Raw genomic sequence first — 21,888 nt, forward strand, 5'->3', positions numbered from 1 at the left:
TTCTTGAGAGTTTTTTTTTTTTCTTTTTAATAGCATGCAATTCATTACATATTCAATACATTCAAATTCAAAAACCGATTCAATACATTGATAATTCAAATCAATAGATACGTTCAAACGAGACAAAGAAACAACAAATTATGCCCACGTTTGGAGTCTTTGCACTCACAATCTTTTGATAATAAGGTTTCAACCTTACCAATCGAGCAAAGCTTCATTGTTTATTTTTTAGCCTTTTTCATAATAAATAAATATCAAACGATTCTGATTACTAAATCATTATTGAGTCATTCTTTAAAAATGGCGAAAAATATTATAAATAATCAAAATTATTTAATAATTTAAAATTTTCATTTCTACTAAAAGAATTTAATTATTTAAAAAAAATTAATTCAAGCTCGACTCGTTTCCACCCCACCTATGCTAAAAGGCTACAAGGAAAATGTTGAGCATAGTGAAGTATCTTGACTTATAGGTGGGAGCTTCACATGCTTACTTCACTACTCTTCAAACCCTAATCATATTGTCCTCCACCAACCCAATTAAATTGTCACTTTGACATAAGTAAAAATTCCTATTCATCTGAGTGAGTGTTTCTATGTTTCTTTGACTCTATTTAATTATTTCCAAATTTTATCATTTATCATAAATTTGTCTTCTATTTTATATTATAATATTAAAATATTTCTTTAAAAAATTATTTAATTAATAACTCTAATTTATCAAATTGAGTTTGAATTATGTTTTCAAAACTTGAACATTGATTAAAAAAAAAAGTGTTCAAAATGAATTGTTAAATTAGTTAAATTAACATGCTATTTTAAGTGTTTAATTATCCATCTCTGAGTTAAAACTCAATTATTCTAACTATATAGTGAAAGAGTTGTTACAAGTTTGGGATGTTAAATGAATAACTGAAGCAATAAATAAAAATGCTAACAAAATTATATATATTTTATATTAATCGGCTATTTGTACACTTGCACATCAACTACTTAATACAAATTAAATACATTTTTTAGAGTCGTGGAGTATCATAACTTTAATTTGTTAGTATCATAAATAAATTAAATTAGTGTTTGATGAGGTTATTCTAATTATACAAGTATTCTCCGTCTTTTGTAAAATTAGCGATACACCTCTAGAGGAGTTGTTATTTCGTACAAAATTTCACTACTGAGTAGGAGTGTACTTGTAGTTACAATTACGACATTGAATGATATGCTTGTAATTTTGTAAAGAATAGTAAGTATTTATGTAATTTGACCTAATTTTAGACATTGCTAACGTAATGTACCCTATTATTAATGGCATCAGTCATATTCTTGGCTAACATATATATGATTGTTGTTTGCTGTGAACCCAAAAAACATAACGCAAAGACACTCGTAAAAATGAGGAGTGTCCGGAGTCTGAATTACTTAAAATTTATTGATAGCCAAGAAAAAGGAAAAGGATTTTGTGTAAAATTTAAAAGGGATAATTATATCTACATTCCCTTATCCATGGTTTATTACACAACCAGTTATGTCTTTGTGCAATAATAGAAACCACCACTAACAGTAAAAAAATATGAATAGTCTGTACAATGGTGTTGATGTTTTCGAGGGATGTATGTGTAACTTTTTAAAAAATAGAGTGATTTGTGCAAGTGATGTTGATGATGGGCCTGTACGAATAATTTATGGAAATAGAGAGCATAGATATAAGTATCCTAATTTAAAATGAAATCACTCAATCTAACAATCTTGATATTAGGCTTTTAGAGCATGGTGAGGTGTATGTGATGAAGGTGTTTTGGGCACCTAAACGTTCCTGCATTTGGAAGGAAAGACAAAGAAAGTGGAGTGAAGGAGTCCACGCTTTTAACCCAAATAACTCTAATCATGTTGTTTTAGAAGATTGAAACTTTGTCATTCTCTCTCTCTCTCAACCTTTTATTGTTCTTAATTGGGAAAAAACGCATTTAGTCTATAGCTTTAATGATGAGAGGGATAATACGCCTTTCTCACTCACTCATGCTTTCAAACCTTATAATTATCAAGCACTTGTATGGTTACATTGGAGGACAACCCATCACCCTTTACCACTCCCACTATCCATCGGGACGATGTCGTTTTTTTTACCCTTAAGCGATGAATTATTATAAATTAAAATATCTTAATTAAAAATTATTCGTATCAAATATTAATATTTAACAAAAACAGTTACAATAATCATACTCTAATCAACAATGTCAAATAAATGACATCTAAACAGCACCTACTATTACTGTAGACGACATCTACTACTGCAGTAGAACAACATTTCATACATATACTGGTGTTCAAATTCATAATCTTTATGTAACCTCAATTTCATCAAGTGAATTATATCTCGTCGGCAGATTGATTGAAGAATGTTGTTCAGGGTTCATTAGAAATTTTTGAATTAGAGGATTTAATTTTTGCATTGCAATGATGTGCACTTGATGTAACAAGGGGTGTTGACAATTTAATTATAGAAAAAATTGAGAGTATTTTAAAAGTAGAGTGAAAAAGTGGGAATAATATATTTTTTTAGGGGAAAATAGTGGGAAAATATTGAAATTTATATATTTGAGGATAAAATGGTCAAAACAAACATAAAATATTCTTATCGTATAAAGAACCTGCAAAACTTGGTATGGAGATGTTTGTAATTCTCAACTTAGATGAACTTAATCTAAGTGGTTCAAAAACATAAAGGGAATTGCACTGCTTCCTCTTGAGAATTCGAAGTAATTACACGTAAATTTCATGTGATATGAAAAATAACATCAAATATCCCGTCATAAATTACAAATTCACAGAGGGACCTATTTATTGATTTTATATAATTTCTTAAATTACAAATTATTTACATATAATTACACCAAACTACATGATAAAACAGTCTAATTATCTCAATCATGAAATATAACTTGAAAACACCTATCTTAACTCATTTTCAGCGAAAAACTGATAAAATATTTAAGATAAACCATTGCAAACATCCCTGTAGTTGAAGGAGGCTACCTAATCCGAGGTAAAACGAGGTTGTTAGTTGACTTGTGCTTTTAACATATTTGTCTAGATCCACAATGCAAGTAGACCAATTAAATTGGTCCTGGGAAGCCATAGGTGCTTTTTCTTTGTATCGAATATATCACGTTATGATACATAACGGGTTCGGCCCACAACATATATTGTTAAAGACCTAAGACCCAAGCCTAAGCAAGAAATTGGGATTCAAACTAGGACTAGGCCACATACATAGACAGGCCCAGCAGTTTCCAACAAAAGAGAATTACATATTTAACGCAGGTACATGTAATATCTTGAGAGGCCTCAAATTGTAATGATTATACTTGACTCGGACTATAGTTTTATTGATCATGTTTGGATGTTATTGCCTTGCAACAAATATCGAGTACAGGACAGAAATTGCTCGAGTTCCTATAACGATAACAGTCAAATCGTAAGAAAAAGATGCGTACAATGTAATGAGAAAATAGTATATGCCAGAAATAACTATCACAGGGGGAAGATATAACCTATCTTAGACTCGCAGCACAGTGATGGCAACAGCCTTCATATGAATATAATGCTGTAACGGAAATGACAGGTACACAGCAGCAAGATAGGACACCAATGCAAATATCAGACTTAAATGCCAAAATATAGAGGAAACAACAGATATGAAATTCCCATGACACAAAACTTGAGTAAGAAACATTCAACTTGCTTTAAGTGGACAAAAATCATAGAGCAGAGACAACATATTAACTCTATTATAGTAATACCAAACAAAACCATGCAGATCAACGATATCGGCGGAGAGAAAGGGTCTGGTTCCTCTTCCAGGTAGCCCTTCTTGAAGGGCGGGCTTTGTGGTGTAAGTGGCCCTTTCCTCTAAGACCTCTGTATTTCTTTCCAGCAGAAGTAAGTCCGCGGAGCTCCCTGTGCTTGTGTACTGGATTGCATATCCAGTTGATTCTTGGGTCGTTCCGGACAGTAGCATGGGCTGGATCAACCAAAATTACCTCATAGTACTTGTAAGTTGAGTCCTGCAGTGCAAACACAGAGTTATAGCTTTGCCCTCAATTAGTATGGACAGGAAGATGACTAGGATTTGCACACAACTTGCTGCAGTGCAGATTACGAATTAAGATGCAAGAATTATTTCTTTGGATCTTTAACACCCTACCAGCAAAATCCTTGATTCACCCTAAATCATAACTAGCTTAAAACATAGTAAAGCACTCTAAAGAATTCCCAGCATTTTTCCTATTCCCGAAGGGAACTGAGGAGGTTTAATTACAGTTGATCATATGAAATCATTATTCTCAAGTTGCCAAGTCAAAGCCTAGTTCATGCATATTGTTAGTTGAGTTGCTAAGCTTCATGAACCCAGTAAGAGAATGGAAAGAGAAATATAAGAATGAATATCTAACAGATTAAACACCTCATTGATCCAGTAAGAATTCAGAACCCTAAGACCGCCCAATTTCCTTCCGGCACGTTCCTCTGCAACTGATCGCTTGCTGCGTTGGAATTTCAGCTGAGTAACACCCTGGTTGGTGGGCTTACCATACACAATACCCTTGGGAACTGGTCTCTTCCTTCCACCACGTCTAACTCGAACACGGTAGATGACATACCCCTGGAAGGCAAAATTCATTAACAAAACTAGAAATATAAAAGAATAAGAGAAACCAAAAAAAGAAAATTGACAAAAGCACCTATATCAATAGGACATGAATAAAATAAACAAAGAAGTCAACACGATACATTTTTGCATGACAGCAAACTGAATGGCCTACATTTTGGTTCTGGCATTAGATTATCCAGATGGTAAAATGTGTGAATTTCTTCACAGGTTGCCTTTACAGTAATTTCATGTCAAGCCAACTCTTATACAAGTACACTAGGACATCAAATAAGAACGATAAGTAAAAGCAGAAACTGTAATGCATAGTTTAAAAACTGAAACTTTTTCATAAAATCTATTGCTGTTAATTTCCGGAACTATTAATTCATTGGATTTAATAGACTCAGTAATAAAATTATTAAAACAAGTAAGGCGAATGCCATTAAGGATCCAACAAATTATAAAAATCAACATGCCACAACCACGTTGACTCTACCAAATTATCACATTACACCACTCTCCCGAAACCCAAAATTCGGAGGCGATAAACACATCAAATCTTATACAGAAAACAACAGCATTTCGTGCCAGAGTCAACAAATGCAAGCCTATTTAACACAAAACGTTGTCGAACCACCATCACCACCAGATGCCTCAGAAAGCAGAAATTGCTAAAATACCTGCTTTGCCTTATAGCCGAGGCGGCGGGCCTTGTCTGGCCGGGTGGAGTGGGTGACACGCACAACAGCGGGAAGCTGACGGTACTCCCAGCAGCGGACCCTCAGCAAGAACCGCATCACATCGGATTGCTTCTTCTTCCATAGCTCGGACACGTATGTATAGGCACCTGCGAGGCCCCCAACATATCAGAATCTCCATATAAACGGAATTAGGTTTTGACAAAAAGGAGAACAAGGGAGTACCCATTGTTGTGTCGCGGCTGCAGCGAGCTTTGGGCTAACAGAATCTTCTTCAGAACAAGTCTGATTGAGGCTACTAGGGTTTTTAGAGGGGAGAGGGCTTGATTTGCAATTTGCACCCCACATTTATACATTTTTGCACTTTGCACATCCAGATTAAAAACCCGAATTAGCACTCTACATACCACAATTATCTATACTATTATAAGAAGGAAATTTTCTTTTTTAATCATATAATATTTGAATACCCAAATTTATTCTTTAATTTATTTTGTAAAAACAATAATTTTAATATATTTTTAATAATATCACAATTACAAATTTTTTCCGTCTTAATCCACTATTCCACAATTATCATTTCGTTTCTCTCACGAATTTTATTCTTTTCCATCCCCTTAGAGAACAATTGTTTTTTATTTTCCCCACATATTTCCTTTTTCCCCTCTATTCCAATTTCTTAAATGCCTGCGAACACAAATTATTTCTTTTCACAAACTTTATTCTGTTTTTATAATTCTTTTTTATATGTTCGTATAGGCCACATGCATCGAGCACTAGTCATATTTAAATGAAAATAACAACCCAGGCACCAATATTATATAGATGTCCATTTTCTATTTTTCAACCAAAAATTTAGTGAAGATCTGTGTTCAAAGCAGATTTAAATATTGTGTTGGAAATTAATTAATACTGAATAAATAGTGTTGATATTCCAATTATCTACACTCCGTTTGGGATATTGATTAGGTTTAGGTCATATTATGACACGCCAACATGTTAATCAAGATTAAGTAATCAGAGAGTATTTTATTTTGATATTTATATTATATTTCTTACGTATAATATTTTTTTCCTTTTAGTTTTGCATAATAAAAAATTAATTATCCAGGCTTCTAGATTTTAGTGTTTGGATTACTTAACTAAGCTTGGCCCACACTCAAATCATCTAAGGCCCAAACCAAACCTAAAAATTGGATCCAAACATGGACTAAATCACAATTCACATCCATGCAATTTCCTGATAATCGTATCCATACAACATGATTTAGCACAACCAATCACTGTGAGTCGTGTAAGAATACACCAGACTTTTAGAGGAAAGGGAAAACTTTGCTCGTAAAACATACAGGCATGGTCAAACAAGTCTGTGTAACAAAATCCTTAAACCCTGCAGCTCCGCAGTCTTACCGTACGCACCATTCTTTATACCTAGAAACACATGGTAAGACGGTGCGACCGATCGTATTAATGTCCAAGAATTCATGATAAAGCTTGTGCGCAAAGGTGTAACGTTAATGATATTTTTAACAGCAGCAAAATCAGACAAGAAGACTTTCAGATGTAGATGCCGATAAATGTCCGCATGACATAATAACACGAATGTCAAGATATCATGAACTCAAAAAAGAAGCTAAACAAAGAAACATTAGACTTCTCTCGAAGTGGACAAAAAATTGTAGAACAGAGAAAACAGATTTAACTCTATTATAGTAATACCAAAAATTTCATGAAGATTATCGGTATCGACGGAGGGACAGGGTCTGGTTCCTCTTCCAGGTAGCCCTTCTTGAAGGGCGTGCTTTGTGATGCAAGTGGCCCTTTCCTCTAAGACCTCTGTATTTCTTTCCAGCAGAAGTAAGTCCACGGAGCTCCCTGTGCTTGTGTACTGGATTGCAGATCCAGTTGATTCTTGGGTCATTGCGGACAGTAGCATGGGCTGGATCAATCAGAATTACCTCGTAGTACTTGTAAGTTGAGTCCTGCAGGGCAAACACAGAGTTATAGCTTTGCCCTCAATTCGTATGGACAGGCAGATGACTAGGATTCGAAGACAACAGCTGCAGAGTACAAGTTGAATGGCCAGAATAATTAATCCAGACCGTTTAAATTCATCCAGCAAAACCCTCAATAGGCCCTAAATCCACAAACTCAGTAAAATCGCTCCAGAGTATATCTCAGTTTTTGTGTATTTAAAAGGGAACTGAAGAGGTTTAATCACTCAATTGATCATAAGAAATCAATTACTTGTCCAGTAGCTAGTGAAAGCCTCATCAGCATGTCCAGTATCAAGTTATTAATTCGTCAGCGGCTTGGTAAGTGAATGAAAAGAGGAAATAAGAGCGGAAGTGTGAAAATTAAATGCAAACCTCATTGATCCAGTATGAGTTCAGAACCCTAAGACCACCGAGTTTCCTGCCGGCACGTTCCTCTGCGACTGATCGTTTGCTGCGTTGGAATTTCAATTGAGTAACACCCTGGTTTGTGGGCTTACCATACACAATACCCTTGGGCACTGGCCTCTTCCTTCCACCACGTCTAACACGGACACGGTAGACCACATACCCCTGAAAGGAAAAATTCATTCACTAACCACAAAAACATAAAAGAGGTAATGGGACAAAGCCACCCAAAAAAAAAGGTTAGAAAAAATGCGTATGTGGTACTGGATAAAAGTAAAAACTTAACAAGGTATAAATGAAGAAGCTAATGGATGCTATACATTCTACCATGACAGCTAGATGAATAATCTACACACACATTCTACCTTTACAATATCAGGATGGTATATCCATTTACATAAAAATCCAAGAATTCATGGCCACAACAAATGACACAGAAAACACTACAAAACTGGCATAGAGAATCATTTACAACGTAAATTATGCATCTGATTTAATAGGTGCGAACCACTTTGCACTTTGACATTTTCTCAGTTTTTCCACATGGCAAAAAATAAAAAAGAATAATCATATTTACTTGATCTCATAAGTCCACGTTTAGACTCCAAACTCACATTCAAAAAGGAATTTTATAAAACTGAATTTATTTGACTCTGAAAATGTTAATTTTTGGTATAATTTAGTAAAGTGGATCTATCGTACCTAAGTAACGAAATGCAAAAGGCAAAGGTTATGAAGGATCCACAACACTACACAAATTAACAACCTCATAACCACATTAAGCCTATCAAATCATCAAATTAAGCAACTCTCCGAACCAAAAGAGCAGAGGCGATAAACACATCAAATCATATATGTTAGCAACAATCTCTTGGAAAAGCAGAAATTTAAAATTTTCAAGAAATTGAGAAAGTACCTGCTTGGCCTTGTAGCCGAGGCGGCGGGCCTTGTCGGGCCGGGTCGGGTGGGTGACACGTACAACAGCGGGAAGCTGACGATACTCCCAACAACGCACCCTCAGCAAGAACCGCATCACATCGGATTGCTTCTTCTTCCATAGCTCCGACACATATGTATAGGCACCTATAGATCCCGCAATATTTCAAAACAAATAAAAATCTCCACAAAATTAATCCAAACCGAATTAGGGTTAGCGGATTAAGAGAACTGGAAACAGGCCCACAGGATTCGGCGGAAGGAGAAGAAGAGTAGTACCCATTGTTGTCGCCGCTGGACTGAGCTTCGGCCTAACAGAAGCTTATTGAGAATTTGGGGGCGAGTCACGTGGCGCCACTAGGGTTTTTAGAGTGCGGGACTGCCTTATTTACATTTTGCACCCTTCAATTGCACTTTATTTGCATTTTGCCCATTCAAAACCTAAAATAGCATTTTACCCACTTGAATTAACATGTTGCAGTTACGCCCAATAATATTTTTTTTTTGGCAAGAAAAGTTTTGTAAAAGGGCAAAACAATCAATAATAAATTAATTAAGGATGTGAAATACATGAAAATTTCCATTCGGTCCCTCCGATCCAATGATGCCATCACATCTGTAGCAATCCATCCTTAATCTATAATGTACAATTATTTACAGAATTGTAATATAAGTGATTTAAATGGATCGAAATAATAAATACCCCGACCTTTAGGTATCGGGTAGATAAATAAAACCTTGGATATGAAAAGTGATATGAGAGATAAGGGGAAATAATACTTAACAAATAAAGAGGTGAGTGAAAAAAAAAGGAGAAATAATTTGATATAATCTTTTTAAATAGAGTAACTTTTTTGGTGCATTAGAAAACATTCTGAAGTTTTCCAGTAGTCACATTCAGATGTGCCCACAATTAATTTAAAGTTTTATAATTAATTATTATTTAAAAATATATCAATTAGATAAATAAAAAATTATAAAAAAAGAGAAATTAATGAAAAAAATAACAAAAAGGCATGTGGAAGTTGAAGAGAAAGAGAGACATGATAATAAATAAAATAATTACAAAATAAAAAAGTTGATAGATTGAAAAACGCGAGACATTCAAAGAGTGCTCTCGTTTCATCATAAGATATAAATTCTAATAGATTTTAAATGATACAAAAAAAATTTAGGTATTAAAAATTTTTATTTAGTTATTGAAACTTTTAGAATAACGTGATATATATTAATTTTATATTATTGTTTTATATGGTAATATTTACTTGCTGGTGTAATTTGGGATATTATCATGTACTACTTATTTAAATTAGATTGGTCGAACCAAATCAATCATATAAAAGTATATTAATATATTTATGGTATAATTAATTATTTTTGTTAAATTATATATTAATTATACCATAAATATAAAACAATTATTATATAATTGATTGAGGTTGATTAACCCAAAATCTATTCTGAATTTTTCTCATAATATTGAAGACTCTAATGGCTAGTAGAAAACATTGATATCAATTCCAAAAATTTATGTTATAGAGAGAGAGAGAGAGAGAGAGAGAGAGAGAGAGAGAGAGAGAGAGAGTCTCACAAAATTTATGAACTTCCAAAATTATTCCATCCTTAACTTTTCACATCGGACGCACACGAATCTTTTCGCCTATAAAATCTAAACGGACTGCGTCACAGCTTTGCGTAACACCAATCGTGACATACATTGGATACACACCGATAGAAGAGATAAGAACATGCGGAGGTCTTTCGGCGGAGGCGGTGGTCGAGGCAGCGCCAGAGGTGGTGGCATGCTCAGAACGGTTCAAAGGGCTATACGGCCTGGCGGCGGCGGCCCACCTCCGGATCCCTCTTCGCCTTCCGGCATTGCCTCTGCCAATTCAAGAAAAGCCAAACACTTGAATGAAAAGTTGGTGTCCACCCCAAACACTGCTTTAACTCTTTCATCTTCTACTTCCGGTGGGCCTAACAATGATGACAATCACGCGCCGTCGACTTTTTCTTCACTGGTAAATCTGCCGGTGTATGCTGATTCCGGTCCCGCATGGGGGTCTTGTTCATCACCTACTCGCAGTGATGATTTGGAGTGGGAGTGTTTGGATGGTAGTGAAGATTTTGTCTTTGGAACTGTTCCATCCAGAGATGAAGTGAACCATGCAGTTTCTTCTCTTCAACAGTGAGTTCTTGAATTGCTGTTTAGTTCATCGAAGTGGACCTTGTATGTTAATGTAATTATGTAGAATTCTGAAGGGTTTTGTTAAAATTGTCCAACTCGTTCATTTTTCATAAGAACAAGTTGCAAATTGTACTTCTTGTTAATTCATTATTTAAATGTAATATACTCTAACGCAATTGTAGGATTTGTTCTATGGTTTCTTGAGATTCTTCCTTCTTGATTTCAAATGCTTTTTACTGCTTGATGCTGATGTATTCTTTGTTTGAATGAGTATTGGTCTCAAGGGTGCTTGGATCGTCTTATTTTGAACATTTTCCAAAGGAAAAGCTTAGTGAGGATATAGAGAAGGACGTAGACAATGAAGATAGCAGAACGAAGGGATTCGAGGGGATGATTTCTTCATCTGAGTCGGAGGTTGATTGGTTTGAACCCTCACTGTCTGTATACAATTCAAGAATGTTGCAGCGACCGTGTGGATCAAGTAGAGTTTATGATGCCTTTCATTTACTGCAGACTGAACCTTCTGTCCAGGTGCTTTATCTGTACTCTAGTTTCTGTTGTTTCATATCTCAGTGCTACTGAAATTTCCATCCATGCATTTCGTTTGAGGCACATGAATTGGTGATGGAGTCACTTGAATTTCGCTGGACTCAGTTTGCTGTCGAACATTGTTTGAGGTTTTTGATATGTAAGTAAAAAAAGAATCCATCCAAAATGGTAGTGGACTTTTGGAAAGACGGCTGGAACTTCAATGGTAACATTGATCCCGAGATATAATTAGCAAGAATGACATTACGGTGTCTTGCTTGATTCTATTTCTGAGTTTGGTGACGTATGTTTGTATAAATTTCTTCAAATTAATATCACTGAACTGCGAGTTTTCTGTTTTCTGATTGCATTTAGAGAATGGTACTCTCTCTATCATCTGATAGAGCAGTTTGGGATGCTGTCTTGAACAATGATGCTGTTAAGGAGCTCAGGGGTTCAATCTGTCGAGGTTTGTGTTTCAAGTTTCAACTACTTCCAAACAGTAATAACTTGGAAATCCTGAAGAAATTAGCTATTGATCTAATCCTTGACTTTGTGTTTGATGGGCTTGATTAGCTGATGAAGAAGATGATAACAGAGAAAAGGAGTCTGATGACTCCAATCCAGTCAAGGATGTTCTGAGTTGGGTTTTTGTGAATGCCAAGGCAAATATCATTCAACTGATTGACAAGATCACTAAAATCTTCAATGGAGTTTATCATCCTTCAAATGAAGAGAAGAAAGGAAATATAGTTGATCCTTTTGAGGAAAAGCTGAAAAGTTCTTTGTTTATTTCGATTATCGTCCTCTTAATTGTGGTCGTGACTCGAGCACAGAGTGCATGATCGTAATTTGTCGACTTCAATTAGTGGTTGCTCCACAGAGACCTTCAGAGTCGAAGTTTCCCCATCTTTTCTCTTTATTCTCTTGTGTTTAAGTTCAGTTGTTCTATATAAAATGAATAAATGAGTTCTATCTTAATTCTGTATATTTACTCTTAGCCTGGTTGCAGCAAATATGGTGTTTGGCTTTTGAAGTTCCACCGATTTATATATATTCTAGAACAGGAAGAATTTTGGGATTGTAGGAAGCAACATGGTAGCATTAATTCCAGTTAGTGAAGTCACATATCTGTGCAAAATGTACACCTCTGGATGATGTTCCAACTATTGCAAAACTACACATCAGTGAATTTTCTGCTGTTGATGTTGGATTCTGGGCTGAATCCCCAGTGTACTAATGTTTCAACTGGGTTGAAGACACCATAAATTTGCATCACAGATTCACAATCTTCGATAGGTTCTAGGGTGGAACAGCCTTACCCCAAATCAATCACATTATCTACCAGGAAATCAATATCTGGAGTGACAACAGCCCGCTTGTTCAGTGCCCCTAAGTCGCAACAATCTCTATTGGTGGTGTCGATCGCCATAACACTTTGAGCAAAAGTACAATCAGAACCAGGAGAAACCTGCAAGCCGCAATATGCTATCAGGTATGTTGTATTCCTCTGAGTTGAAGTAGTTAATCTGAGTACGGTTCATAATATAGAAGACATTGCACAAATATCACAGGTACACTATATGTGGATTATGGGAAATAAGCTACAATATGTACTGCAGAACCCAAAAAAAGCCAGAGATTAAATTTTCTGAGAGTGAATCACCTAAAAGGACCCTTCTTTTCCAGAGAAAATCATCACAGGAACAACTTGGACCCGAGAGCAAAACGATGTAATTCAAGAGAACTTGGAAAGCACCAAGAAGGGTCAAAATGACTCACATCATACAGGATGTCTCCTAACTTCAACTTAACAGCGCCGCTTTTGTACACCAGCATCTTGCCCATGTATCCCTCCGGCAACTCCTCCAAACTACATCCTTTATTTGAGGGATGCCCGCTGACTAGATTTATGGAGTTTGGAGCTATATCTTTCCCTTTTGTGCCCATTGAAATACCTGAAACTCTTGGACCGCAGCCAACTATCTCCTTCCCCTTAGAAGCAGCTGAAAAAACTCCACATTCTAGTGCTTTCAAGTCATTAGCTGTATCTCTCTTGTTGGTACCAGTCTGCCGCCTGCCTAAGGGAAGATTAGGAGGAAACTGGAAAAACAACATCCGCTGTGTATCGTCTTGGCCCTGTGAGGCAGTAAATCAGATTGGAAAAAACAAATCAAGTAGCACAAGATAATCAAAATATATCTATATCCGAGTTTACTTGTGCACACACAGAAACGTCCTAGCATTAATCAGCCAGAATACAAACCAGCAAACCGAGATCTGAAGCAGAAGAAAGATTATTTTCATCGTATTCTGAAGCTTCCTCGAATTCTTCTTTATCAAGTTTTTCTGCAGGAAGGGAACAGAAAAAAGGTCAGCTGTAAATGACAATGCATCAAGAGAACTCATAGCGAAATCATAACAAGACTAGCATAGATATTAGAAGAATCAATACATTTCTAGTAAGAGATTTTCATAATTTTGCAGCCAGTCATGATGTTTGTTCACCCAAACTCATAATGCACCTGAGACATACCTGGGTCGCCGGAGTAAGGCCTTCTCCAAGGTAGGGTAGTAGGATAATAACTATGTTTGTAATCCTGCAAAGGCATTAAGAGTAACAGTGAGCAGGCAAGAAACTACACACGTCTTTTTCCATATGTTTGGAGAAAACGGCCAGGGGGGAGAACCAAATTCCATTACCCAAGGCTCTTTATATTCTCTTTTCTTCTTCACAACTAGAGCATCAGCTGAACTTGCGGTATTTTCATCTACTCCTTCCGTTCCAGCAGTTGATACTGAAGCAACAAGGTTTTGGTCGTCACTGATAGCAGGCTCGTTTGAGTCGGCTGCATCAGCCCTATCCCCAGTCCTCTCCCTCGGTTTCCCAAAGGTCCTAATGGTGTTTGCTGCAACTCCATGTGAAAAAGCAACTTGTGCCGAAGCTGTAAGTTTCCAAATGAGTTTGATGCTAATGAGCGACGATGATGAAGATACCAACCACTTAATATTTCTCTATCCAATATCATTAAATCATCGATGCTTGTTCATTAAAATACTTTTATGTGAGGTTGGACATGAAATAATTGACACTTGTTCGACAAATTTGCAAACGAAAGAAAGTGCGGAAAAGAGATTACACTTTTTCTCCACCTTTGATCCTCGCCTTGTTAGATGCTCCTACACATTGAATAACGATATATAGCGGTAAGAACATCAGGAATGCAATTTTCCGATTGTTAAGTTACAGGATAACCGACAAAGTCGTCCTATAAGTCCACGAGGGATGCTGTAGCCTGTAGTCCTGGCCGGAGCCAAACACACACAAACTCTTTTTTGTACTTCAAAAGAAAAATAAAAGAAAAAAAACTTAGTAACGTAATAATGACAACTTAGTTGTTAATCTCATCAATTAATTTCAAACTATAATCACTACGACTCAAGCAAAATGGTCCTCCAATCCAATGTTGCTAGTTGCTATTCTCCACCACCCAGAAAGAATATATAAATATTTTTCATAATTATTAAAAAAAATAAAAAATTGAAGTCCCTATCTCCTTTACAAAAATTGAGTAGCAGTTTCAGTAGATTTGACTATAAAAAAAGGTAAGCCAAACTCGTAAAACACCAAATTACAATTTAATATATATATAAATATATACACACTACATACTTGTAGAGAGAGCAAAATGAGAGAGCGAGAGAGAGAGAGAGATACATGAACTTTGCGAGTGAGAAACTGTTGTGTTTGCTCATCATCGCTATCATCCTGAGCAGCTGTTTCACTACAACCACATTTTCAATTTCAGGATTAAAATTTAAACTTAAAAACAAAACAATTGTAATATAAACCAATGATTGGGTTTTTAAGAGTACGATTTAGCGGTGAGGGGTTGCGGTGCTCTGCGAGGGGGTCCTTTTGGTGCAAATTTGACCTGAAAAAACAGTATATGAATAGTTAAAAACAGCGAAATTAATTAAATTAAGGTTATAATGAGGTTGGAAATTGAAGATTTAAAGGGAATGGAAAGGAAAATGAAGCGCAGACCTTCCTCGGCGTGGATGAAGGCGGATCTGGATCCATGCACCCGGCGAACACTTTTCAAAATCGCTGAATCTGCGGGGGAGGAAACAATTCCGATAAGATGACATCAAATGATCGGAGAATTCAAGCTACTTTCTGCAAAATTCTGGGTTAGGGTTGACGAAGACGACGATGAAAGAAAGAGAAGAGGGAAAAAGGGAAGGGCGAGAGTCGAACCTGAGATCACGAGTAGAAAATTTTGGAAGTCTTGCCAACTGACCACGTGCCTAGTTTTGTAGTATCCCAGGAGATATTTTTCAAAATCTGTAGCATCAGTGACAATCTTTAGTTCGCTCAAGGTCATTAAAGTAAAAAGCACATTGCAAGAGAGTCGCATGATCATATCAAAGTTCAAATAATCGATTTGTCATGCTACTAGAAATGTCAAGAGAATTAAATAAAGGATAAGACGAAATTGCACACTTGAATGACAAGTTTGTTATATTTAAACTTTTAGATACTCCACTCAGTGATTGTTAAATAAGGAAATTGAATAATATATAATTTTGTCTTAAAATTTGTTCGAGCGTGTTTCCTCTAGCTGTTTCGTTTCATCAAAAGGGAATGAGATTTTCTTCTTGAACCCATTTTTATCCACATTAATAGCAAAGTTGTGGTTATGGAATTCCAACCATCAGTTATAGTAAAAAAGTAGGGATAATTTGTATAAATAATTACGATATTTTTTTTATGAATGTATGTATATTTTAAGAGATTGAAATAATTTATGCAAATAAATAATAAATCAAGGAATATAGATGTAAATTCTATTATTAGTATATATTGCAAGAAAGCCTCATAGCAAATTCTGTCAACAATATTAGTGGAAGGTCTTAGATTTTGTACTTGAATACAACTGCAGAATTTTAAATATAATGCTACAAAAATAATTAAAACTACAAGGAAACAAAATGAGATAACTCATATAGCAAAAAAAATGACTCCTCATTTAGATTATTTAAACGATATTCTACTTATTTACCTCAAGAAAAAAGCTCAAACTCATCAAAATCTCAATAAAAACCAAACAATAGCCTCTCTCTCTCTCTCTCTCTCTCTCACACACACACACAAAATCATAATAATGGGCCGTTGATCATGAAAATTACTCCGAATAATGCCCATTGGGCTTTCCAACAGCGAAAGGCCCACCGTCCCATTGGGCCTTCTGATGACACCCGTCGATGACAGCCGACAACTGGTACGGCGGAGCATCCGACGCCAGCCACTGATCCACATAGAAAATGGACTGGCCGCAGCCCATATGGGGTCCGGTAGAGGTTACCTCAACATAATCACAAAACCAACCGTGATGGTGCCCCGACCCGTCAGAAGTCACATTAAGCCTGCAAATGGGCCTCCCAATACATGGGCCCCGACCCGTAAAGACATCGAGATTTGCCCTCTCGAAGTAGTCGTGTTTGCGGCCCATGAGGCCCCAGTCAGTTAGATCCGGTATCCAAACGGATCCCCCACTGGAATCGCCGAGCGCGATGCTGATCCGGGCGTCGGTTCCGGCCTTTATGATAGAACCGGTTTGAACGTAGAGAGTGTAGACGCAGTCAGCCTGCGACATTAGGGATACGAAAATCGTGAAATCATCATGGCATATTAGAGAGAGAAAGAGAGAGAGAGACGAGAAAAGTTGCACTTACAGAAGAAGAGGAGGCAGGTGGGGGGAAAGAGAGAAGGTGAAGGGCAGTGAGAAGAAGTGGTGAGAAGAAATGGCGACTTGTCATCTTTTTTTTATCTAAAGAAAAAGTGCTGTTGTTCCTTTACTTATTGAAGGAAGATTGCCAGTATTTGGATTGATATTTATAGAGGTAGTTGTTTGTAAATTGGTAGTGGTGAGGATTGTGGTTGAAAAGGTAATAACCAACTGAATAATTCCAATTTTTTGATAATTAGAAATCCCATTGAAATAATAAATCACAGTTATGGGACTAGATTGATTTAGTTAACCCAAGTCAACACTAACATTTGATTGTAAAAGGACACCAACATCCTTCAAATGTTGATGTTTAATTGCATCTTATAAGGTTATTTTAGGTAATTTGCTTGTTAGTCTCATCTTTAATACAAGGTGGTGTAAACATTGTATAAATACATTGGAATTTTGCAGTCCTTCCCTCAATACTAATTTTAGTAAATGTTGGAAATTTTGCAAACACTTTAGACAGCCCATGTGATTTTCTTTCAGGTTGAGATGGCGCTGTAAAACATAGTCATGAAATAGCCTCAACTATGAGACCAGTTTTGCCTAAATTATTAACTATGAGATTAAAGATTCAAATTTCGACAATGTGATTAGTTATCTCATTTAACATAAAATTAATACTTAATATTTGAGTGAGATATATATTAACTAAAGTGTAAAGTAAATTTGTTGAAATTATGATGCAACTTTTGCCTAAATTATTAACTAGAAACAGTTACCCTCGTGGGCTTGTACCATAACAGACTTCCATTACAATTTTCTCTGGAAATTCAAGAAAGAAGCAGACTTCTTGTGTGTTGGACTGACAAATTATTTACTTACCTCAATTATGTGCCAACAAATTTGGATTGTCTCAACAAAGAGCACAAAGGATTTTCATCCGGAGCCACAGGCTTAAGGAAACCAAAATAAGGTCAAACTATGATACATGTCATTATAATTTATGATGACAATATGACACGAGAACCAACACACCCAAATAGTCCATTTAAACATGAAACCACCCAAATTAACACCTAGAATACCCTTATAATTATGGAATAAGTCCAATAGAGTGTTTTTTCTTTTGGACATTTATGTACAAAGAACGATGATTGCAGCATTTAGCTGAGAGTAATGCTGTATAAGAGCTTTGAGGTTTCATGATATTTGCCCGCAACATTCTGCAAGAAGTAGACAATAAGTAAGAATCGTCAATCAGAAAGAAGTCAAAAACGAGAAGGAAAGTAGCAGCAACAGCTGTTTATGAAACACTTGCAAAGTAGCAGCACATTCGATTTTCATTTAGCAACAGCCAAGAGGGCGACAAGGAAATGAACCATACGAGTGCAGATTAAAGGATGCGTATTTATTAATATACAGCAAAACAATCTCAGAGAAGATTACCTTGAAATCAGGAGCTAGAGCTACCCAGATCAAAGTCCATTGTATAATCATATTCTATGGTAGGGATCACAGAAGCCACAAATTTCAAGAACAAGAAGAGGTACCTGTGAGAAGAAATGCTTAGGATACACATAAATGGGACAAAACATAAAAAGAGTGGCAAATCCTACTATTTCATATTCAGTCAAGTTATAATAGAAGCTATGCAAATAACGCTGCTAAACTGATCTCCGTACACCAAGATCGAATTGATCTTGTAATTTACCAAAGCACGAAGTTGTTAGATGAAGCTCAGAGTTGAATAAGATGTGAACAAGCAGAACATGATAGAATTCTTTATTGACGACAGGAACTAACTGTGGTTTCTCAAATAGGCAGGCAGAGTAAACAAATTACTTGTCAACTTCGGGCTCTACTCCTCTTGACATTAGCACATCAATGATTTTTTTCATTACAGCACCATGGCGGCATGGATGTACAGAAGCATGCTTGCCAGGCAAGTGCGGATGGTCTTCAATTGTCACCTGGCAATGTAGAGATACGGCATTCATGAATAAACAATAAGAGAAGTACTATAATCAAACAATTTAAAGAAATAATAAGTCCTTCAAACAACACCCTCCCCAATCCTTGCTACCCTCTGTGAGATTCATAAAATTAAAAACGATAAAATCAAGAAGATGCCATCTATTAGTAGAGGATAGCCAAGTAAAAATTAACTTCCAATTATGAGATCCAGCACCCAAAAATTGCTGAAACCATACTCACCGTTTTGCGTGCGTGGTCTTGACTAACATCTTCAAGGACAAGTTCTGGTTGCAACAGCATCCTTGACTGTAACAGATGGCAAGGATAAACAATTCAATTCAAAAAACTGTCAAATCAGGACTTAGATGACATCATCACCTATTTGCATGCTTTAAATTCAGCTGAATAACATATAATTGCAAGTTGCAACCAAAACATAAAAGTAAATAGGCCACAGAAAAATTGAATGTTGACCTCATCATATCCAGTGAGCCAGACCCTGGGTGTTTGGTAGTATTTGTCATACCTAAGAGAGAGCCAGTCAGAGATCGTGGCAGAAACATAAGTAATTGAACATTTTCAATGTTAAAATTGGCTTACGTGATGCTAACATCATATGTTCGGGTTCGCAGAATGTTGTCATCATCAGGTTCATGAGCCACAAGGTACGCAGTCTGAAGGGTTGCCTGCATTAATCGCGCAAATCGAATCGACATGTGCAAAAAATTGTTATTGTTTCTTATAGTGATTAGAGAGAACTACTGATTCAAATTGAGCAACAAACACAAAAAAATTAAATACATCATCCAAATGTACAGAAACTGCATTGTAACTTCAATCATTCTTCTCCTTCTTCTTGTTTTCAGTAAAGTTGTACTTTAATTGTTTTTGTATAGCCTGAAATTTTAGGTATGCTCAGGATGTAACTTACAGGATCATTTTCAACAAGGTTGTCTGCTTCTTCAAATTCTTCCATGTCTGGAATCTCCTCCTCTTCCTCTCCTCCAAAGTAAGATGAAATTGACTGAATTGTATTCTTCTTGCTTATATCTAATGTCTCCATGGAGGGTAAATTTTCATCCTCGTTATCTTTGTTTTCTGGAGAGAAGAGGATGAAGTCAAGCAACAATAGTAAAGTAACTAATCACATTTACAAAAAAATTCAGCTTTAACAGATGGACTAGAAACCTTTAGGTTTCCCATGAGTTGCCAGCCAACCATCATTGTCCTCATTATCCAGTAAAACTTCACCTCCAGCAGCCTCATATTCTTCCTCAATTGAGGAAGCTCTACGAAGACATGGGACTGCATGCAGAAACATGGTAAGAAAGAAAGGAGCAAATAAATAAGAACAACAAAGCCACCACAAATACGCCCACACGGAGTAATGAAATGAGCGGATAGGAGGTTCTGGAAGGTTGTTATTTACAACAATATAGTCATTGAAATGCCTAGGTGAAAGAAAGTTTATCGAGGAAATTCATGCCACTGTCATATTGGTGCTCTACCAGCTGTATGATACAATGGAAATAACTTACCATTTCTAGTAATCAAGAATTGCTTATCTTGGGGCAGATATGACTTCCTCTTGCTAGGTTCACCAGATTCCCTTTACACAGGACACAGAACCCATAAGACGGAAATCAGGTATCAAATACCAAGATGATAAATCACATCATCATCCGGAAAAAGAACAAAAAGGTTCCACTTATTCGGAACCAAATTTCACATGCTTCTGTCCATAAAGAAGACAGGTAACAATAGATCAAGTACTCATTCCTCCCACAAGGATCAGACTACAAAATGAACCTAATAGTCTACAACTAAACTATCAGGAATACAAGGGGCAGGAAATCCCAGCATTATGGCATTTAAAATTGAACTTGGACCCAGAAACTAAACATAACGAATAAATACGTTGAAGATCACATATTCATTTGAGGGTTCACAAGGATTTAGTTTCGTCAATCGGCTTCTAGGCAAATGGCCGCATTCATAAAGAATCAATTTTGTGACAAAATAGAATCAGAGAAACAAGCTCTTGCATCAAACGAACCAAATTTAGACATTCCTGGCACATTGTAAACCCAAAATAACTGAACGAGTTCCGAATCATGCATCCATAATCAGCTCAATAGTTTCCCAGAAGAGTCCACACAAAGAGAACTATATATAACTGGCAATTGGGGAAAAAGGGGAAAACAAATTGGGGCCAAGATCCCAAATTTACCAGGACCATGTGGGGCACTTGGAGACGAGATTATCGCCCGCGACAATAAACTCGTTGATGCTGAGAACGCCTTTCTCTTTGAATGCGGAGACAGTGCGGGGGCTCGTAATTCGCTCCACCGTTCCCTTGAATGCCTCGTGGATTTTCTGCGTCAGAACCATCTCTCCTTCGAATTCGCACGAACCCGCAGCCGGAATTGGGAGTCCTTTGATTAAACTGACGGATCAGAGGGAACTGCAAAAATTCAAGCAGCTTAATTATAATGCTCAACAGTTCGTGATTGTGTAGAACACATTTGACTTCGAATTTTTAGGATTTCGCAAAAAGTTGTATTTTATTATTGAGAATAAAATTAGGAGTTGGGAACTCGCGATTGTTACCCAAATTTCAGGCAAAATTGTAAAACTTGGTCCGGTAGGATTAGATAATTTCAAAAAGAGTCCCTCATTTTACAATTTTTATAGAATAACCCCAAATTTGGTAAATTTTATTAAATAAAAACCATTCGATCGCAAAATTGATCGTCATCATTATTTGCCGT

At 36.3% G+C, this 21,888-nt stretch overlaps 6 protein-coding genes across 10 annotated transcripts; 1 reads left to right on the forward strand and 5 right to left on the reverse strand.

Annotated features, from left to right (window-relative positions):
- On the reverse strand, positions 3,576-5,733 carry LOC105160620 (60S ribosomal protein L15-like). The gene is made up of 4 exons (XM_011078085.2): positions 5,574-5,733; positions 5,331-5,497; positions 4,465-4,662; positions 3,576-4,066 (listed from the first exon to the last, which is right to left on the reverse strand). Exons 1-4 carry the CDS (start codon positions 5,575-5,577, stop codon positions 3,821-3,823), a joined length of 615 nt encoding a protein of 204 aa, XP_011076387.1. The 5' UTR covers positions 5,578-5,733; the 3' UTR covers positions 3,576-3,820.
- Positions 6,560-9,071, reverse strand: LOC105160621 (60S ribosomal protein L15-like). 2 transcript variants are annotated; one of them, XM_011078087.2, is made up of 5 exons: positions 8,966-9,071; positions 8,667-8,833; positions 7,718-7,915; positions 7,068-7,330; positions 6,560-6,779 (listed from the first exon to the last, which is right to left on the reverse strand). In XM_011078087.2, the coding sequence occupies exons 1-4, from the start codon at positions 8,967-8,969 to the stop codon at positions 7,085-7,087; spliced, it is 615 nt and encodes a 204-aa protein (XP_011076389.1). In that variant the 5' UTR covers positions 8,970-9,071; the 3' UTR covers positions 6,560-6,779; positions 7,068-7,084. The 2 variants fall into 2 exon arrangements, with proteins under 2 accessions (XP_011076389.1, XP_011076388.1); XM_011078086.2 differs by lacking the exon at positions 6,560-6,779 and having other exon boundaries at positions 6,886-7,330.
- Positions 10,235-12,402, forward strand: LOC105160622. Its single transcript, XM_011078089.2, has 4 exons — positions 10,235-10,874; positions 11,159-11,405; positions 11,778-11,871; positions 11,979-12,402. Exons 1-4 carry the CDS (start codon positions 10,435-10,437, stop codon positions 12,245-12,247), a joined length of 1,050 nt encoding a protein of 349 aa, XP_011076391.1. The 5' UTR covers positions 10,235-10,434; the 3' UTR covers positions 12,248-12,402.
- Positions 12,484-15,693, reverse strand: LOC105160623 (DNA-directed RNA polymerase III subunit rpc4). 4 transcript variants are annotated; one of them, XM_011078091.2, is made up of 10 exons: positions 15,664-15,693; positions 15,451-15,519; positions 15,279-15,337; positions 15,121-15,187; positions 14,543-14,582; positions 14,106-14,347; positions 13,939-14,002; positions 13,669-13,751; positions 13,185-13,541; positions 12,484-12,873 (listed from the first exon to the last, which is right to left on the reverse strand). In XM_011078091.2, exons 2-10 carry the CDS (start codon positions 15,484-15,486, stop codon positions 12,721-12,723), a joined length of 1,101 nt encoding a protein of 366 aa, XP_011076393.1. In that variant the 5' UTR covers positions 15,487-15,519; positions 15,664-15,693; the 3' UTR covers positions 12,484-12,720. The 4 variants fall into 4 exon arrangements, with proteins under 4 accessions (XP_011076393.1, XP_011076394.1, XP_011076392.1 ...); XM_011078092.2 differs by having other exon boundaries at positions 15,451-15,582; positions 15,664-15,685; XM_011078090.2 differs by lacking the exon at positions 15,664-15,693 and having other exon boundaries at positions 15,451-15,655.
- Positions 16,413-17,342, reverse strand: LOC105160624 (PLAT domain-containing protein 3-like). The gene is made up of 2 exons (XM_011078093.2): positions 17,142-17,342; positions 16,413-17,053 (listed from the first exon to the last, which is right to left on the reverse strand). The coding sequence occupies exons 1-2, from the start codon at positions 17,223-17,225 to the stop codon at positions 16,592-16,594; spliced, it is 546 nt and encodes a 181-aa protein (XP_011076395.1). The 5' UTR covers positions 17,226-17,342; the 3' UTR covers positions 16,413-16,591.
- On the reverse strand, positions 18,077-21,689 carry LOC105160625 (autophagy-related protein 3). The gene is made up of 10 exons (XM_011078094.2): positions 21,348-21,689; positions 20,656-20,726; positions 20,306-20,422; positions 20,049-20,215; positions 19,718-19,803; positions 19,592-19,643; positions 19,358-19,423; positions 18,986-19,113; positions 18,590-18,693; positions 18,077-18,366 (listed from the first exon to the last, which is right to left on the reverse strand). Exons 1-9 carry the CDS (start codon positions 21,506-21,508, stop codon positions 18,597-18,599), a joined length of 945 nt encoding a protein of 314 aa, XP_011076396.1. The 5' UTR covers positions 21,509-21,689; the 3' UTR covers positions 18,077-18,366; positions 18,590-18,596.

This window comes from Sesamum indicum, linkage group LG4 (genome assembly GCF_000512975.1).
Source record: "Sesamum indicum cultivar Zhongzhi No. 13 linkage group LG4, S_indicum_v1.0, whole genome shotgun sequence".
NCBI lineage: Eukaryota > Viridiplantae > Streptophyta > Magnoliopsida > Lamiales > Pedaliaceae > Sesamum > Sesamum indicum.